The sequence below is a fragment of the Micropterus salmoides genome, unplaced genomic scaffold, assembly GCF_014851395.1.
Source record: "Micropterus salmoides isolate LMB-PRFRI ecotype aquatic unplaced genomic scaffold, ASM1485139v1 Ms_hic_scaffold_14, whole genome shotgun sequence".
Lineage (NCBI taxonomy): Eukaryota > Metazoa > Chordata > Actinopteri > Centrarchiformes > Centrarchidae > Micropterus > Micropterus salmoides.
In genome coordinates, this window is record NW_024040485.1 from 22,993,021 (window position 1) to 23,013,424 (window position 20,404).

General features: G+C 39.6%; 3 protein-coding genes across 3 annotated transcripts in view; all 3 read left to right on the forward strand.

The window, feature by feature from the left end:
• The first annotated feature begins 204 nt into the window (after window positions 1-204).
• uck2b (uridine-cytidine kinase 2b) lies at window positions 205-5,619 on the forward strand. Its single transcript, XM_038718526.1, has 7 exons — window positions 205-350; window positions 2,630-2,789; window positions 3,426-3,522; window positions 3,717-3,859; window positions 4,089-4,186; window positions 4,600-4,648; window positions 5,155-5,619. The coding sequence occupies exons 1-7, from the start codon at window positions 246-248 to the stop codon at window positions 5,289-5,291; spliced, it is 789 nt and encodes a 262-aa protein (XP_038574454.1). The 5' UTR covers window positions 205-245; the 3' UTR covers window positions 5,292-5,619.
• Window positions 5,620-7,102: 1,483 nt separating this feature from the next.
• czib (CXXC motif containing zinc binding protein) lies at window positions 7,103-10,065 on the forward strand. The gene is made up of 8 exons (XM_038718527.1): window positions 7,103-7,182; window positions 7,280-7,363; window positions 7,534-7,590; window positions 7,677-7,758; window positions 7,841-7,872; window positions 8,331-8,408; window positions 8,898-8,963; window positions 9,735-10,065. Exons 1-8 carry the CDS (start codon window positions 7,177-7,179, stop codon window positions 9,810-9,812), a joined length of 483 nt encoding a protein of 160 aa, XP_038574455.1. The 5' UTR covers window positions 7,103-7,176; the 3' UTR covers window positions 9,813-10,065.
• A 3,325-nt stretch (window positions 10,066-13,390) lies between these two features.
• scp2a (sterol carrier protein 2a) overlaps window positions 13,391-20,404 on the forward strand; it is a 28,177-nt gene continuing 21,163 nt past the window's right edge. Inside the window, exons 1-8 of the mRNA XM_038718528.1 lie at window positions 13,391-13,528; window positions 16,006-16,063; window positions 16,196-16,267; window positions 17,675-17,806; window positions 17,922-17,986; window positions 19,238-19,364; window positions 19,506-19,569; window positions 19,648-19,734. Coding sequence (XP_038574456.1) covers window positions 13,415-13,528; window positions 16,006-16,063; window positions 16,196-16,267; window positions 17,675-17,806; window positions 17,922-17,986; window positions 19,238-19,364; window positions 19,506-19,569; window positions 19,648-19,734 — 719 coding nt within the window. The 5' untranslated portion in view covers window positions 13,391-13,414. The remainder of the gene's footprint in view (window positions 13,529-16,005; window positions 16,064-16,195; window positions 16,268-17,674; window positions 17,807-17,921; window positions 17,987-19,237; window positions 19,365-19,505; window positions 19,570-19,647; window positions 19,735-20,404) is intronic.

Consider the following 20,404-nt stretch of genomic DNA (forward strand, 5'->3'; position numbering starts at 1 on the left):
AGCCATCAAAGCGTAACAGACGATTGGATATTTCCCCCGTCAATCCCAAAATAAATAAAAACAGGATAATACTTACAAATTAATAATTTAATAGAATACAAAGAGTACGTTTATTACAGTTAAACAACGTGTACAATAAATTAATATAAATAAAATGTCGAGTGTTTAAACCTACGGCGTTGTTGTGGGAGGAGCTTCGCCTCAAAGATCTTCCAGCGCAGCAGCAGCTCCTACACATTGCAAGTATGGCCGGGGACAGTGAGACACAATTAAGGGACCGTGGCGAAAACGCCGACGTTGTTCGACAACCCTTCCTCATCGGTGTCTCCGGAGGAACCGCCAGCGGCAAGGTTGGCATGTCGGCTAGCTAATTTGACGGTTTTCGCGACTTGTCATCGTTATATTTTGAGTTAAATCACGGCAGAGTCACAGCTCAGTCGGGCTGCCGGGTGCTGCTGACCGCGTGGCTTCAGCGACCCAACGTTGAGGCTTGATTGACAGCTCCATCATCTGGTTAGCCTTCCAGCTTTTCCCAAACACCGGTTTAGTTTAACATTAACACACGTGTCCGACGCTTGTTTTACTGAATTTTTGTGTTCGTTCCGAGGCATCTTTCTCTTTTCGTACGAGATGCCGGTGTCGTCAGCGGGACCGACTAACTTTAGACTACGTGATGTTAGCTTAGTTAGAAGCCTAGCTAAATTCCAGCAGTGCAGGGTGTGCTAGACAATAGCTGATGCTCGCTTTTATCGATCTGAACAGTTTGTAAACACTGTGAACCACGTTTCTTTTATATCTAGAAAATATTTAAAAGACAAGATTGTGGTTAACGTCTATATTTAGTAAGACAAGACAGCGCATCGCTAAACACATTTTCTTTTTTAAGTGACCTAGAGTAACGTTAAATAAGGTTAACCTAGATGTTGGGATAAGGAATGATACAGGCGTCAGCGGGAAAGATTTCCTTAAAGCTATCGCGCCCACGTCCCTTTGTTCTGTGGCAGACCTTAGATAACGTTTGAAATAAAAATACATCTGGTTTTGGCCGGGCTTATAGTGTAATACGTTATCTTTCTAAACAGAACCCGGCCTTTTTATTTTAACACACCACTAGTTAAACGTATAGCTTCCCTGATTTACCGTTTACTTGCGTGGACAGTGCTAATGTAACGGCACACCAGCACATACCCGCGTCTTGTCCCAGTGACTTCACACGCAAACGTAGGCATTTCCGAACACGTCATTATATTTCTTTGTTATGAAGTGGGCGATGTGACGACTTGGTGGTGCTCAGAAGCCACACCGCTTTGTAAAAACAAGGAGACGCGAACTGAACTGATAAAATTGCTAGAGAAAGAAGCAGCCAAGAGGCTTTTTAAAATTAAATGAAAGCGTTGAGCAACGTGACTTTTCGCCGTGTTTGTTTCCGGCTTCACTCGCAGTGCAGGTAACTTCGAGTTAGATGATCGTGGGCGAAGACTCGCCTGTCTTGTCTGGTTTCGTGCCAGCTTGTCCCTTCAGTACAGTGTCACTGAGGCAGGGGGTGGCCTCCTGAAATCCCTTCACAAGGGGACTGACTGGGCTTAACTTACTTTCTTGCAGCCTGACTAGACCAGCTTCAATTACTAACTTGACTGCTCATTGTTTTCTCGCTTAGCTGTTCGGTCCCAAAAAATTAGCAAAATGTTGACCAGTGTTTCCTAAAGCCCAGGGTGACGTCTTTAAATGTTTTCTTGGTCCACAACAGAAATATATTCAGTATACTGTCATAGAGGAGGAAATAAACCAGAAAATAACATTTGAGAAACTGGAATCAGAGAGTTTAGAACTTTGCTATCAAATCGATTATCAAAATAGTTAATAAATGGTGGACAACTAATTGATTAATCGTTCCAGCTATCACCAGGCTTAGTTCATACATTTCATCATTGGTTAACCCATCAGTTATCATTTTGTGTAATACACTAACATTGCTAAATAAATAGATGATATGGCTAGAGGAACAAATTTTTAAAAAGTAAAACATTTCTGTGTCATGACCAAAAAACAACAAGATTATCAGAATATTCCTGGATAAGTTATTGCCAAAAGATGAATCTGTCTGTTAGCTTGGAGTTAAAATTAAATTAAAATGTCCATTGGGCGATGCTGTAGGATGACAGTGAGGCTTGGACTTTTTGGTGCGTACAGAGTCGGGTCCCTTTGTCTGAAATTGTTGCATTTTGAGTGTGTTGATACAACCTTCCAGCTCCCTAGTGGGGGCGTCCAAATTCATTGTAGCACAATTTCATGGACACAAAGACAACAGAGCCTCGGGCCGCTGGTGAATGCCCAGTCAGCACTGGGTATGAGATTCATTTAGTTGGGAAGGTCAGTGGGGGCAAACATGATGGGCCACGGTGCAGTTCACCTTCAATTGTGTTAGTTGACTTCATACAGGGAAATGACCCACCCACCTGATGTCTTGATAAATATGACGGTCTAAACACAAGTCATTTCTGTTCTTTGTGGCCTGAGTTGAAACTAGTTATCATTACAGTGCTCTTACTCCACGTATGTAAAGTGCTCACCCCATTTTCCAATGTAGTGACCTACTCCGACAGCCACGGTTTTCTGTTTGTTTCTGCAGTCGTCCGTATGTGAGAAGATCATGGAGCTGCTGGGCCAGAACAAGATCGACCATCACCAGCGGCAGGTGGCCATCCTCAGCCAGGACAGCTTCTACAAGGTGCTAACTCCAGAGCAGAAAGCAAAGGCACTTAAGGGCCAGTTCAACTTTGATCATCCAGGTATGTTAACACTGAATAGCTGGTGGCATTGCTCATGCCCTATGTGGGGTGTGGAACCTCAGCTGGCATGACGCAGGCACATGTTTGCTAATCGTATAACAGATTTCAGAAAAGTATTATTCAAATCTGCAAGTGGAGATTTCTCCACATACCTGGCTTTAACTAAGTTATTTTGTGTATGTGAGTAGTAACAAGGCTGCTTTAGCACTACACAGATAAAAGATTAAGGCATAGATGAAAATGACTTGCAAATTCAAGGAAGCAAATTGCCAAGATGAACTGGCTCGCTCGGCAGCAAGCTTTGCTGCCACGTTGGTAATTTATTCCAGTGTGTTTTTGGCAGATGCATAGACTCCATTTTTGGACTCAGACTTTGCACCGTCTTTGCTCTTGCTTACTTTCTCAGCTGATTTCAAATCCCCACCGTCAGCAGGCCTTTCTCAGAGGCAGCTGCTTCCAGGCTTACAGGGTGAACCCAACACCTGTTACAGGAAAGGGATTCCTGGGTTACCAAAACGTGCAGTGTGGAGTCCCGTCCCACGTGTCTGTGGGCATCACACCAAGCTAGTGTAACTGGGGTTAAATCATATAATTATGGAGGTAAAAACTGAGCATTTATCTTTTTGTTATCCTCAGATGCCTTTGACAACGAGCTGATCCTGCAAACCCTCAGAGAGATCCTGCAGGGGAAGACGGTCCAGATCCCAGTTTATGACTTTGTCAGTCATTCCAGGTGAGCATCTCTGTCTGTTGCATCATGTGTTCCTGCAGAATAGACACTTAATCTACAATTACAAATTGCGTCCACGGGTTGGTGAACCTAATATTTGGTTTGTAACTTGATTGTTTAATCAGTTTACATTTGCATAACACCATGTCTGCCACTGACAGAGAGAAGGAAACTCTTCTGTGTGTGTGTTCTTCCAGGAAAGAGGAGTTTGTTACAGTGTATCCGGCCGATGTGGTCCTGTTTGAGGGCATCCTCATGTTCTACTCACAGGAAATCAGAGACCTGTTCCAGATGAAGCTGTTTGTTGACACAGATCCAGACACACGGCTCTCACGCCGAGGTGTGTGGTGAGGGTTGGGTCAACACCCACAGCTGTAACAATTGTAGAGCAGTGCACCGCCTATATAATTTAATAATAAAGCAATGAAAGGCACAAGTAGACTTGTTGCAGCAGGAACATTTTTATACTAGTTTAAGTCCACTTAATACTAGCGTGTATTCATACAATGTATTTTGTTAAATGGTTAGTATTTATATTGTCCTTCTTTTTTGTGCTTTCTTGCTTCCAGTTTTAAGAGACATCAGTGAGCGTGGTAGAGAACTGGAGCAGGTGCTGGCTCAGTACATCACTTTTGTGAAACCTGCCTTTGAGGAGTTCTGTTTACCAGTAAGTGATGCTCCTAACTCATGCGCATCTGCAGTTGTGAAGCAAAGGCCAACGGATACACTGGGACGGCCAATATTATCAGCCAATTTTAGCTTATAACAGATGTTTTGGTCTTAATGTGTCAAAATGAGAAATTGCCGTACAGAAAGGCCAAAGACGTATTTGGGGTAATTAAGTGTTGCCGCTACATTGTTTGTCTTTTAACTGTAAAATGTTTCCCTCAGCTCATTTCAATCACTACTCTTGAATAATCAAATTTAAGAGAGCCACATCAAATGTATTTATATATTTTGTTTATTCAAATCTATTTAATATATCTTATCAGATTTTCCCAAGTAGCGGCACACATCTGATCATGAAAAATGTTATTTCGCTAGAAACTTGAGCATTGACCTCATCTTTATTTCTACTAGACAAAGAAGTATGCAGATGTGATTATTCCACGAGGAGCAGATAACCTTGGTAAGGACGGTTATTAAACAGTATAAAGAGACATGTGTGTTGGTCAGAGTGGGAATAGCTTCTCTTGTTGTCATTGTCCAGGGGAGTGCTACTGCTGATGTGAAGACTGTTGTGTAAAGCATTTTGTGGCTCCAGAGGGAGCTGTGTGAAGTCTGCTGAACATCAATTGGGTTTGAAGACCACAAGTTTAAAAAATGAGAAGGGGGGGGGGGGAATTATTGCAAAGTAGTGACTTTACCAGACCTCTGTAGCCCGCTCCTCACCTCAGCTTGTGGCTGGAGGCTACATTAGCCACTGGCGAGCAAGTAGAGTTGTGGGTAATGTAGGCGCCAGGTGTTGACAGGGAGGGTGTGTATTAAATAAAAGATGAATCTGAATCTGCCGCATCCATTTTGATGCTTAACTGCCTGTGACTCAGATAATGTAGGAGTACAGTGTACTAATTGTAATTGACAGAGTGCACTTTTAATGTCTGTGTAACCATCTCTCTTCCTTGTTTCCTGCAGTGGCCATCAACTTGATAGTACAACACATCCAAGACATTCTGAATGGTGGACTAAGCAAGCGTCACAGTGGCTGCATGAACGGCCACAGTACGCCACGTCAGCGACGCACCTCAGAGTCCAGCAGCCGGCCTCATTGACCTCGTCGCACCTCTCTTCACAGGGCGGAGAGGGGTGTCGGGTTGCGCTGTAAATAATGCCTGTTGGCATCCTTGTATTTAAGAGATGCAGAAAGAATTGAAATGCCTTTTATTATTATGACTACTCTTGTTATTAGTAACTTTCATTGTAATTGTTGAATTTGGGATTTAGATTTTTGTCAGGAGGGTATGAGCGACACTCTTATGAGACCATGGGTTAAAATTGACCTCTTGCATTTTGCTCCTGGTTTGCATTTTGTTTTGTAGCCTCTGCTGCTCCATGGAAATTCATGTTGCCAATGAATAAAAGAGGGGAATCCTTTTACTTTTTTTTTTTTTTAAATGTCTGATAAAACTTGAACCCCTAAAGGCTGGGGGAGTCTGAAATGTTTGGGTGGGTTCCAAACAAGGACGTGGATTAGAAGACGAGTTGAAGAAACCAGGATTGTGCTCTGTATTTGTACTGACAATCTCGGGGTTTTCTACCCCTTTCTTTTTTAAGTGTTTAAGTTCTGTCGTAATGTGTTACATTAGAGGTCTTGATTACTGCACCAAGTATCCACTGCATTGATTCTGTATGTCTGCAGCAGCAGTAACAATACATGATTTTTTTCAGTACTATCTGTCACATGCCGAATAATGTGACTACTAGACCAATGAAGCCAAAGGCTGGAAGGTTCAACTGATTACTGTATTAGCTCAGTCTAGTATTGTGGGAATCGTTACATTCATTGGCTGCATGGACCCTCTGGTAAATGGCCTATTGATGTACGATTGTCCCCATCAAAACACATTCATACAAGTACTCATCTTTTGTGAATGAAAATGAACTAAGTCTCAAGAATTTGGATATTTAATTTCCTTATCTTGCCCTATTTTGTTAGTTTTACATACATACACATGCCAGAATGAGCCCCGTTAAATAAGTATAAGGTAGGATTTGTATACTCAGGTTGAAAATACCAGTTTGATTTGAAATGCAAGAAAAGGGGTGTACTTATGTTTTATGCTACAGCAATATCAGTTATTTCCCAGGTGTGTGTGCCGCTGCAAAGTTGCCTCAGGTTAACATGTACAGCAAGGATCCACACTAGAAACCAGTTTTCACTCTAACCTAATGTTACAATAAATGAATAACTGTTGAACCAGTTTTGTTTTCTAAGTGCTGTATTTGTTGTATGTAGTGCAATTGAATGAATGATTTGTACCAAGAGATTTGTACTGTTTGGCTGTTGGATTGGGTTGTAGGATGATTTATAACTGAATGTGGTCTATTGCTTAACAATCAATAAACTGATGCAGTCTGAAGTGTGTGATTATTTGGACGATGTTAATGCTTTGAGCTTTACATTCATGTGTCGACCCCCATCAGTATATGTGAACAAGGACGGCTGATATTTCATTGGGCACCAGTAAGTAGGTCATTCAAGTTACTGACTTCAGTGTGTCCACTAGAGGGTGCAATTAACTTCTGTAGTTGTGCTCCCTTTAAATACTGATGGGCGTAAATGTTGGGATGCCTGTGGTGTAATCGTCCTGAATACGTAAAATCACTAGCTACATGGTTGTCAACAGCATGGCAAGATATACCTCATTAGGTATAAAATCACCAATTAATTTACATATGTTTTACACATGATGCACATTTTCCCATATTCATTTTCACTCTAATGGTATTTGGTATATTATCAAAGCAAAGCTGTGCTGCTCTATTTCTAAAACAAAACAGCTGTCAAAATGTTATTTTACTACACTATTTTTAATACTATTTCTTATAATATAAAATATTTGTAGCTAACTCGACCGAAAACAAAACTCCGAAGTCAGAACTTACGAGGGCGTACCTGAAGGCAGCAGGGACAGTCGTCAGAGGGGAAGCTTCAAGATGGTGGTATGTGTCCCTGCAGCATGTTTCTGATGTAAACAATGAAGCGCTTCAGTTCATTGTGGGTGAATTTTAACATCTCCTTTTGTCATATACGTGACAGAAATTTGGGCTCCAGTTCAAAGCCACTTTGGAGAATGTCACCAATGTGAGACCATTGGGCGACGACTTCCGCTGGTTTCTGAAGGTAGCTGTCAAAGCTAGCATGCTAGTTTGCATATTTACATATTCGTCCAAAAAAAGGGTCATTTTTTGTTATTGATATTTATGTTTTTCGGCCTCAGATGTGTTACAGCGTCCCTCACATTCTCTCCCTCATACAAAGCAATTTTTTTGTATCTTTCCCCTTCAATTTAGCTAAAGTGTGGAAACTGTGGAGAGGTCCCAAATAAATGGCAATATGTAACCTTAGTGGTAAGTACAACAGTGATGTTAGTGTTGATACATTTTGGCAAATGTTGTATATGTTGTTATGATATGTAGCCAGCCTGTTTCCGTAGGAGAGTGTACCACTAAAGGGAGGAAGAGGAAGTGCCAGCATGGTGCAGAAGTGTAAACTTTGTGCCAGGGAAAATTCAATAGGTATGAGCTAGCATGCCATTTCACTCACTTTATCTTCATTTTCTGTTTTATAAAGTTTAACACGTCAACTGTTTTCTTACAGATATCCTGGCAGACACAATCACACCCTATAATGTAAGCAAACATCCTGTACTTGTACTTGAACACCTTTCTGTTTTCATGAAATCCACACAGGAGCTTGATCTCTTCTGTCTCCAGTGCAACTGTATTGCACACAGCTACTCACAAAATACACTGTAGTTGCCACTTAAAACCATGACTGATGGTGTTCAGAGCAAACTTGCTAATTCTCAGGTTACATTACATGTTTTCATTTGCTGAACCACCCTTTTAGGCATGCACGTATGACTTCAGTGCATTAAGCAGCAGCAGGACAATGTGAACATTGAAATAGGGCTGTCTTTCTGTAATCGTTCCTTCTGTTCAAAATTGTCAACCTGTCCATTAATAGTTTTCTGAATATGTTTTTTTTTTTTTTTTATCTTCCCCTGGTTTTGTCTCTTCAGTTCCGAAAATAAAGCACCTCCAAAAGAGTTTTTAGAAACGTACACCGTGTGTTTGCTGGGTTGCAGGTCGAGAACAGCGAACACTTCAAGACAATGGTGCAGTTTGAGTGTCGAGGTCTGGAGCCCATTGACTTCCAACCACAAGTGAGAATCTCTGATCCGTTATGAGTTTTTACAGTGCGTGTAGCATAGGCCTTTTTCACAGCAGAAATTTTAACTAGTAGAAAAAACACAGGTGTTACTAACAGCATTAACGATGAAGTGTCCCAGTTAGCTAGCCTGCACAGTACCATGACCCATCAGTTTTATTATTTAAACTGTGCTTTTCCTACTTTGCCATGTCAAAATGTCTTCTTGAAAAAGGCCCATTAAATGTATTAAGTGTGTACATTTTTAATTTTGACCCTTTCACTGTTGACATCTGGCCTGACAAACACATTTGCTCCATTTCATCAGTTCTGCCCATTTCTTGGCTCTGGTATTAATCATGCTGACTCACTGGAATGCTTATTGGCACACCTAAATTGAATGATATTGATGAATGCTATTGGATACAGTTTACTTGAGGATAAATCCATGAACAACTAGACAATATTATAATATCATGTGACTCTTCTCTGTTTCTTCGTCCAGGCTGGCTTCACTGCAGAAGGAGCAGAATCTGGAACAAAGTTTCCTGAAATCAACCTACAAGAAAAAGTCAGTGCAGTGGAAACAACTTGTCCCTCAAAGTTTTTGTTTGTTTCACAAATATTAACTTTTCAGAGAATATCTGACTTGAAACTGAATTTCAATCCTTGATCCCGGACTGTTGGATATCATTAACTTGTGTCGAGTGGGTGGATTCCAGTAGTTATTTTGCTACAGGTTCTTTTGTTAATTTGTATTTCTGCTTCTGTCAGCGATGTTTTCAGAAAACTACTTTTAATGATGTGTTTACAGAATGTTACAGCTAGGGCTGGGCAATAAAACAATAATGATTATTATCACGATATATTTTTACTCAGTAACTATAACAAATGTTCAATAAATGTTTGATTTAATTAATTTGAATCACCAACGGATAAGCACTTAATTTTTTCAATTAATTAGGATATTTATTTTGTTCAGGAAATTTTTTTTTTACTTAATTTTACTCATGCGTATTTGTTGAATTTTTTTTTTATCATAATTGCTTTGAATGTTCTTCCCCTAGATTTGTTAAATAATTCACTGTTTGGCATCAAGTGTTTGTTCTGTCCATAAATAATCGTTTTAAACCACAATTAACTGGTTTCTTCAACTTTCACTCAGGAGCAAAAACAGCCTTTAAACTAGAAAGAAATAATGATTTGACATTTATCGTGATAATTATTGATATTGAATTATATAATTTTTTTTTATCGGGATAACTTTTTTAGCCATATCGCCTTGTCCTAGTTACAGTCTTATCTGTGCAACCTGACAAACTCTTGCTTTTGTAAATTTTAGGACTGGACAGACTACGATGAGAAAGTCAACGAGTCGGTGGGAATATATGAAGTCACACACCAGTTCATCAAGTGCTGATGTCCTCACGAGATGAGCCTCAGAGGTGGGCAAATGAACGCTACAGCTGGACATCCTTAGACGAACGCTACAGCCGGACATCCTCAGACTTCTTTCCTGACATCAGGGATGCCACAGGCACTGAGGTCGCGTTGTTTGGTTAATGATGAACGCTAACAAGTGTGGGGGTCAGGTTGTCCATAGACATCTTGGATTAATCAACACGTTGAAGGTCTTTTTCACTACTTCAATAAAACTGAAAGGTGAAAATTTTGAGTTTAGCCTTTTCTTTGCATATTTGAGTGCTGTGTAGGTGGTCAGTAGGTAGATAGTATTAGCATACTATTATAGCAAAAACAATCATTGAGACAACAGAAAAGTCCAGAACTATGGATTACAGCTGTACCACAAGAAACTGAAATATCTTCAATGAAGCTGGAATTAGCAAAGATGTCCTATTTGGCAAATAGTATAGGAAGAGCAACATTAGCTGATCAGAAAGAGCTGTTCACCCAAGGAGAAGAAATGAAAGAGCACTCACTCTGTTAGCATTTCAAGGTACTGTAAACTGTTCAGAGATTACTGTCAATGTACAGTGATGGAGAAAGGACCCAGTAGACCCCTCTCTCTATGGGATATAACAAAAGAATTAAGAAAAACATCTCGCACCGCATTTCAGGAAACACATGGTCCAGTGGCATCCATACATTGAGCAAATAGACAGACTGTGTAGTAAAACCATTCATTCCATCACCAAAGCAATAACTTTCCTCATGTCAGCCACATTTAACATTTCCACATAAAGCTAAAGCACAGCACCAATGGAAAGGTGTACATTTAAAATTCAAAATGTTAAACAATTGAACAGAATAAAAAAAGGACAGACAAGTGCCTGAAATATTAGATATTTTACACTTAACTCAGCTTCTCCGCATAACAGGAAACTCATGTCATATGTTCAAGTGTCAGTGAAAACATAAAAAAAACGACTGGTTGGTAAATCATAAGTGGAGACAACCCTTGAGGATAAAATGATTTAATGTTAGAGCCTGCCACAGCTAAAAATTATTTGCACAAAGTGTATGCAGGCCAAATCTGATGACAACACAACAAAGCTATTTCAGTAAGATTTTATGGAGGACCATGTTTGTCTTCACGATAACTCCCGCCCCCCAGCACGCACATTAGCAGAAAGAAAATAGTTGTTTTTTCCCACAGAGTGATGCATCAGCTTGGATATACACGACATTTTGCTATAAGGGGAGTTAGCTGGATCAGTGCTGCTGTTCCAATCCTGGTAATTATAGAGCCATAGCTCTGACATCTCACTTATGCAAATGATGGAGAGGATAATAGTTCGTAGGTTATCACATGTAATGGAACAGAGAGGACTACTGAGTAATATACAAAATGGATTTCGGAAAGGGCGCTCCACAACAGATGCTCTCGTTAGAGTAAGTAATGAGGTAGAAAAGGCACTGAAAATGAAAGAGCTGATGATAATAGTGTATTTTGACATTGAGAAGGCATATGATACTATGTGGAGGGAAGGACTACTTATTAAACTAAATAGAACGGGGTTTGAAGGAAGGATTTATAACTGGATACTAGACTTTTTAACAGATAGGAAAATTAGAGTAAAGGTTGGATCAGAAATTTCTACAGAGTTTAAGGTAAATAATGGCGTTCCCCAGGGGAGCGCAATTAGCCCTATATTATTCAACATTATAATTAATGATATATTTTCAGATTTAGATGGACACATCAAATCAGCGTTATATGCAGATGATGGGACCATATGGATGAGAGGAAGAAATGAGACATATGTGTTAGAGAACATTAGGAAAGCAATAGGGAAAGTAGAGAAGTGGTCATTCAAGTGGGGATTTAAAATATCAACAAGCAAATCCTGTTATGTGGTGTTCACAAACAAGCGAAAGTGTCATGTAGAAAAGCTTTTTCTATATCAGCAGCCAATGGAAAAAGTAAATGAATTTAAGTATTTGGGATTGTGGTTTGATAGTAAGTACACATGGAAAACACACATAAAGCAATTGGAAACTAAATGCAAACAAGTTATTAATTTACAGAGAGCGGTGGCGGGATGTGACTGGGGTGCAGATAAACAGTCACTAATTGACATATATAGAGCATGCATGAGGTCATCAATAGATTATGGTTGCATAGTATATGATGCAGCAGCAAAAACAACATTGGAAAAAATTAATAAATTACAATACAGAGCCTTACGGATATGCATCGGAGCCATTAAGACAACTCCCATTAACACAATACTCATTGAAGCTGGAGAGACACCACTGGAGTTAAGAAGAGAGAAACTAGCGCGAGCATATTGGGTCAGATTGAAAGGAAGTGGGAAAGAAAACCCTGCAAAGGAGATAACAAAGGATTGTTGGGACTATTTCAAGTTTCGGGGGCATGGGTTTGGATGGACGGGGGAAAAGAGAGTCAGGGAATATGGAATGGAAGCATTAGATTTCACCACACCCAGTCCAGTCAGTAACATTCAACCTTGGCTCTATCCAGACGTAAAAACAGATTTTAGTATACTGGGAAAGAAAAGAGATGGGGAATAGAGGAAGTGGGAATACGGACAAGCAGCTATCTGAGAAACAGTTTCCATAATTATATAAAAATCTATACAGATGGATCTAAAAACAAACAGGAATGTGTGGGAATTGGAATACATATACCAGAATTCAAAATAAATATCTCAAAACGATTATCAGATAGGCTATCTGTATATACAGCATACAGTCATTACAGCATTACAGTGGGTTGAAGAGGTCAGACCTGATAGGGTGATATTATGCACAGACTCCTTAGCAGTTATTAAAAGCATTCAGTCAATGACATCTGGCAGAGAAGACCTACTGATAGAAATGTTTCACAGCTTATTAAGATTACATCGGGGAGGGATAGATGTTCAGTTTTGCTGGGTGCCAGCTCATGAGGGAGTAAACGGAAATGAGATTGCAGACAAACTAGCAAAAGAGGCATTACAAAAGGAAATAACAGTTCAAATACCTCTAGGAAAAGGAGAAGGAAAAACAGCCATTAAGAAGAAAGGTACTGAAATATGGCAGAAATGGTGGGAGGAAGACAGGAAAGGAAGGAGTTACTATAAAATACAAAAGTCTGTCAGTAATAAAAATTATAGCGAAAGGAACAGGCGGGAGGAAATTATTAAGACTAAGAGTAGATCACACAGGACTGAATGGCACCTTGTTTTTATTGGGGAAAAGGAATAGTGAAAAGTGTGAAAACTGTGGGGTTAAAGAAAATGTTGAACATATCATTTTGCACTGCATATTGTTTGAGTTGGAAAGACAGATATTTCAAGATAGGGTTCAGGAAGCAGGGCGGGACTGGAATCTGATGGGGGGTGTTGGGAACAGAAGGAGAAGAAAAGGGTATAAGAATCACCATGAAGGCATTATTTAAATTTCTTAAAGACACTGGGTCGGTGAACAAAAAATGAGAGCACCTTATTGAGGTTGATAGCTGAGTGATATGATGTTACACACTCCAGTACAGTAGGTGGCGGTATGCACTTAAAAGTTGTTTGCAATCCGCCATTAAAGAAGAAGAAGAAGAAGAATATGTGCTGCAGTTCACAGACCTACCTTCCTCTGTCGACCTGCAGCTGGAGAGAAGTGACCATGGCACCTGGAAAGAAGAACAGGGTGTTTGTCATCGGTGTGGGCATGACAAAGGTAACATTAATATTAAGTCCACAAGACGTAAAGGACGACCTTAACATTAAGACTTGAAGCTAGCATAGCTGGCTAAGTTAACTCCAGGCTGCAGTGCATTGAATTTGCTCTACAAGTTAAACACTTCAGCTTATATACTTTAATGTTACAGTTAGTTTACAGTCCACAGTGTTAAGTGCTCATATTGTGCTTGGTAATAGCTTGGTAACATAACCAACACTACACATGGTAAACATTAGCTAGCATTGTTAAACCACATAAGGTAACATGTTTCAGTTTGTTAGTGTTTTAAGTTTTAAAGTTTGCGGTTTCGTGACTTATGTCTGGGGTGAATGTTCGACGTCCTTGGTTCTGTTTCTCCTGCCCACCATGCTGACATTTCAAGTCCATAGTTCATGGCCAACAGATCTGCAAAGTGGGCTAAGGTTCATCACTCCAGCAGGCTGCTAACATGAAGTGTAACTCCAGAGCTGTCAGTTTCTGCGAGGTTCAAGTCTGTTTTCACAAGCAAGTTGCAAGTGAAGGAGAGCAGTCAGGCCTCTGGATATTGCACTTAGTGGGTTTGAAAATGTTTATGTATTTTATGAACTGAGGTCATGTCAGTTTTAGTGCATTTTAATGGGGGATTCATGAGAACGTGTTTACAGTAGTGTCTCAAAAATGCTGTCATATGAAACTGTGGTTGGTGTCACTCTACAAGTCTGATGTCCCTGTCACACTCACCACGGTGAAGTTAGTTTTGAGTTGGATAATCCACAGACATTCACTCAGGATCCACTGGAGTCTCCTTACTCAGTTTCAACCATTGTTGGCAGTGTAAAGGCTGTTAGCTCACCTCCGTTTTGCTTATGTCACATCAATATATTTCTGTGGGAATGACTAAAAACAATGTTATGGGGAAATCTGCATTTATTTTCAAAAGTTTCCATGTCATGTAACCCAGTGACTCCAAACCAGTGCTAAATGAGACACACCTCTGCAGCGTAGATTTGTGTCCTTCTATTTTATATTAATGCTTTATGGTGGAAAAATCTGATTGGTGTTTTTTTTTCTTTTTTTTTTTTCTCTTTCTTCCTTCTCATATGACCAATGTACTCCAAAGATATGGCTAATTGTACTACTACACTGGACAACTGTGACACACCCCTTCATACTGGATTTCGTCTAGTTTATATGAATATTTTAATGGGCACATTTGCATTTATTTTCAATAGCTTCCATGTCATGTGATCCAGTGACTCCAAATCACATGTCACATGACATGAAAGCTATTGAAATAAAATGCTGAATTTTATTTCAGTAGTAATAAAATGCTGACATTTATTTCAATAGAAAGCCGTCAGAGGTGAGCTAACTGCCCTTATATTGTGAACACTAGGTGAACTGAGTAAGAAGACACCACTTGACCCTGAGTGAATGTCTGTTGAATATTCAACTTAAAACTACACTTCACAGGGTGTGTCACACCAAATGGTAGACTGAGAAGTACACAGACAACAGCTCTCTTATTTGTTATGCCTCAGTAGTAGCATTGCTATCACCTTCAGTCCTGCACATGTGCTATACACCCCAGGAAAAAAAAACCCATAATGCCACTGTCTGTTCCGTCTTGCCTTTTCCCTATCTTTTCTATTTTATCATTTAATGTGGGTATTGGATTTGAGTATTCTTGAGTACTAACTTAATTTGCAAACTGGCAAAGGCAAACTAAGGAGGATGTTGCCAAAAAGTCAGGAAATAATTTTTCCTTGAAATTACTTATTGATTATAATTCCAAATGTAAAATGCATTTTTGTACAAATACATGCCTTTACAAGTTTGAAAAATGTGTGTTGCACCTATTATAAGATAATTTTTCACCATCTGAAATATGTTCTTCATATGGTGCTTAATAGATTGGTTTATACATCTGTGTGTTTGCCTTGCAAGTAGGGCTATAATCTAAAGATTATTTTCATTATCGATTAATCTGCAGATAATTTTTAAAACGGTAATCTATCATATGTCAAAACATTTTGAAGAAATGCATCACACAGTGACATCCTCAAATGTCTTATTCTGTCCCACCAACAGTCAAAATTCAAAGATTCAGTTTACGTTGTTTATATATGAAAATGAATAGCAGCAAATCCTCTCATTTTGAGTGGGACTAGAGACAGTTTGGCATGTTTCCATTATTTTTGTGTAAAAATGATTAGAACAATTATTCGACTATCAAAATATTTGCTGTTATTTTCAGCTCTATTTGCCAAGTTCATCATAAGCATATTGTAAGTATGACTTGGTTAGAGTGACTCTACCTGTAATTTAAGTTTCATCTTATGTAATGCTTACAGTGACAATAAAGCTGATCATTTACCAATGCAAAAGAAATAACTTGAGAATGTTGTCCTCTACCCGAGAAGAGGAAAATCAGAAGTGAATGCGTATGTTGAGTGAGATTCACCATCTGTTGTACTTTTCTGTTTTTGTTGCAGTTTGACAAACCTGGAATCCGAGACAACTATGATTACCCTGATATGGCCAAGGAAGCCGGTGCTTATCTTTACAAATTATTTGCTTACTCACTCACTCAAAAGATACCATATCTGAATTTCTCTGGGATGGATCTTTTTGTTTAACATGTCACAAAGTGTTTTGTTACTGTATGTCAACATCATATTTTAGGTCAAAAGGCCCTAGCAGATGCAGGGATCCCATATTCCTCCATTGAACAAGCCTGTGTAGGATATGTGTATGGTAAGTCTCAAAAAAAACTTACAGTATATGCTCATGAAAAAAGACCATAACACGCTCACTCTTAAGAACATGAGGTTATGGACAGGGTGCTGAATTCTAAATCTATAAATATAAAGTCATAGTAGAGAAACTAGGACAGCACTCCCATGCCACTGTTTGTATGCCACACGGACGTTTCAGGCCAGATGCCTTTCCTCAGAGTATGAATAACAACATCACATTGAATTACACTCAGGTTTGATTACTTAAACATTTATCAAAAGCACCACTGGCCTGTTCCAGAAGAGGGAGCTACTAACACAGACACAGGAACTCGCTTATTTACACTTTTACAGCTTTCTTTAAACCTTCAAAATAAAAGTTCCAATACGGAAGTGGCACTGAAATAAACACAAGAATGAAAGAGTAACAAATGTTATAAAATAAACAATTTGCTACTAGTAAATGGTGCTTACACATACCATTTGGTATGAGGTTCTCAAGGACATGTATTCAATAAGTCTCTCTTTGTAAAAGGCTTCTGTCCCTATTTCTGCCTCGGTAGACACGTCACTGTTTTAATAGCCATGTAGTGTAATTCACTAAAGCTATGATTATGGCTGTTAAAGTGTCTTGCAACAGATGATTTTACATCCTGATTACGAGTAGCACACTTATGTTCACAGATCCAGGCTTTCAACTCACGTTTGGTTTTCCCAACATAATACAAATTGCATTGACATTTTAACAAAAAGACAACATATTTTGTATTACATGTAATGCTGCCTTTGACCTTAATGTCAACACCAGTCTTGAGATATTTCAATTTACTGCCCTTAATGATAGAATAGTAATGAATCAATTATGACAAGTAAAATTCCCACTAGGGATATGAGACAAGAAGTGATGGATAGGTCTCCTAGGAAAATCAGACTTTACTAAATAATCACTTAAGTTAGAGGATCTTTTATAAAAGTATCTAGGCAGAAATGCACTTTATGCACTATACATATAGGACTATTACTATGATTGCTGTGATTACTATGATATAGTACCATGATTTTGTTTCTGTGACCCTACGTCTGTGTTTGTACCTCCCTCTTCTATAATAGGCCAGTGGTGCCTATTGTGATAATGCATAAGGAATCCCACATCTGTGTAATTGAATGTGACGTTGCTGTATACACGCTGAGGAAGAGCGTATGGCCCGAAATGTCAGTGTGGCATATTAAACAGTATCATGGGAGTGCTGCCTAGTTTTTCTTCCATACGGTATATGCTCTCATGACACTATAGAAATGCATGTTAATAAGTAAACTGTTTTTGGTCATTAAAGAATAACCTTGTGCCTTTCATATTGTAATTACCTGAGTAAAAAAGTTAAATTATTAAGGAAAAATGCTGAATGCACGTACCTTATTCCGTCAGGTGACTCCACATGTGGGCAGAGGGCCATTTACCACAGCCTGGGCCTGACTGGGATCCCCATCATCAACGTCAACAACAACTGCTCCACAGGCTCCACTGCTATCTTCATGGCACGGCAGATAGTTCAAGGAGGTAAGTTAAGCAGGGCGCAGTGAAAGTGATTAAAAGTTCTTAACCAACTTCTGCGTCTTAATCCATGATCTACACTAGAACCCACTTTTCGAGCACTTCTCTTCTCCTTTTGCAGGTCTTGCTGACTGTGTGCTTGCCCTCGGTTTTGAGAGGATGGAGAGGGGCTCTTTGTCCTCAAAGGTATAAAACTGTATGTTGCGTGTTGTTGCACTGGATGTAGAGCAGGTGGACCCAAAACCTTGCAGTCTACCATGCTGTCATTGTGTTCACCTCCTGTAGCAACCAGCATAGTTTTTCTTGCTGAAAAGAATTAATGTCAGCTGGGGTCCACATTAGTCCTGATGGAAACACCTCATTGATAAACATTTAAAAAAAGATTAGTGTGGCTGCACCTTAGAAATGAAGGAATAATGAACTTCTACTTTCTTTTGTTTGTTTTCATTAACTGCTTTTTGCTATTGAGGGAATTCCTATTATAGAGGAGCAGAACCTCAAACAATAATAATAATAATAATCTTTATTTGTAGAGCACTTTTCAAAAACAAGTTACAAAGTGCCAATACAATAATACCCAAAAGACAATAATATAAAAAAGTATGTTTTAAGAAGGGACTTAAAAGAGTTCACTGACTCAGCCGACCTGATTTCCTCGGGCAGGCTGTTCCAGAGCCTCGGGGCCCTGACAGCAAACGCTCTGTCCCCTTTAGTTTTCAGTCGAGACTCTGGAACAGACAGCAGACCTCTGCCCGAGGATCTCAAGGTACGTGCTGGTGCGTATGGGACTAAAAGGTCAGAAATATAACAAGGCGAGAAGCCATGAAGAGCTTTAAAAGTGATCAATAGAATTTTAAAGTCAATTCTAAAACATACTGGGAGCCAGTGTAATGAAGCTAAAATAGGAGTAATGTGGTCATATTTCTTTGTTCTGGTTAAAAGCCTGGCAGCTGAGTTCTGGACAGTCTGGAGTCGATCAGTAGATTTTTGGGTTAAACAGGTGAAAAGGCTGTTGCAATAATCCAGGCGTGATGAGATGAAGGTGTGTAAAATGGTCTCAGTGTCCTTAAAAGTTAACATAGATCGAATTTTTGCTATATTTCTAAGTTGATAAAAACATGATTGAACAAGCTTTGTGGTGTGCTGCTCGAAATTTAAATTACTATCAAACCAAACACCAAGGTTCTTTGCCACAGGCTTAATGTGATTTACTAGGGAACCAGCAGATGGCAGTATTTGTTTTGCCATCTGCTGGGACCCGATGACCAGGATTTCTGTTTTGTCTGAGTTCAGCTGGAGGAAATTATTTGATATATAAAAAGTCTGAACAGTTTTGGAAATTCCAGCTTGTGTGTGCATAACAGCAAATTCGCCAGACTATGCCATCATTCTCTCCTTAAGATGTTTTCTTTAGGGGAAAAAAATACCTGTTTCTAGTTTATGGACAGGACCAATCCCATGGACAAGCACATGGAAGTGATGATCAACCGCTACGGGATGGTGGCAGCTCCAGCAGCAGCGCAGCTGTTCGGCAATGCTGGCAGGGAGCACATGGAGAAATACGGTGTGTGTGGGTGTGTGTGTGTGTGTGTGTGTGTGTGTGTGAGTGAGAAACTGCATACAAGGTGATGGTTGTGTGAACTCATTTGCACTGAGTTCATGATTTTACAGTAAATGTTTGTTTCAATGTTTGAATCTTTTCCAGGTACAAAACCAGAACACTTTGCCAAAATTGCCTGGAAAAACCACAAGCATTCCACCAACAACCCGTAAGACACAGTTCAACTCTAAAAACAGATTTTTTATTTGTTTGTTTATGTGTAAATATGTGTTTTTTGTTCATGCAGGTATTCCCAGTTCCAGGACGAGTACAGTTTGGAGCAGGTGAAGGATTCCAGGAAGGTGTTTGAATTCCTTACTCTACTGCAGTGTTGGTAAGAGGGACACTTTTCTGCCTTTAACCTTTTTGAAATAAATTGATCATCCAGAGTGTAACTATGCTAGGACAGAGGCAAGTAGTAGTTATTTGTATTTTATCAAAGTGCAGAGTTATTCAGTCCCTCCAGGATTTCACGCAACTGTTAACACAGCAGTGTTTCCTATACCTTTTATTTATTTGTGGCAGCCCGCCACAATATCAACGCTGACCGTTTTATTTATTTAAATTTAATTATTTTTTTACTAGGTCTATTTAAAATCATATTTGATTGCAGAGTGCCGTAGCGCATTCGCATCCTCTTGCTCGTCCCTCTCTCTCTCTCGTTCTCCCTCCCTCTCCCTCATGATCACAGCTGCACAGATCTGTCCAACGCAACGCTGTCAATGTCGGAGACCCAGCTTAAAAAAAGTTATTAGCAGGCATGTAAGGAGCCTAGCTAATAAGGAGAGCTAAGTTAATGTTCGAAAACACCTGGGTTTTCGAGGCTACGACGCTGTATATAGGTGGTAGTCTGTATTGACTGCACGATTGTGGTTAGACTTTGCCACTGCAAAACATACATAAGAGAAGTCACCATAACACAGTGACACTGTTGCATGCCGGTCAGTTGGTTTAAATATGCATGGCTAGGGTTAGGCCCGAGAAATCCTGGAGGGACTGTTTTA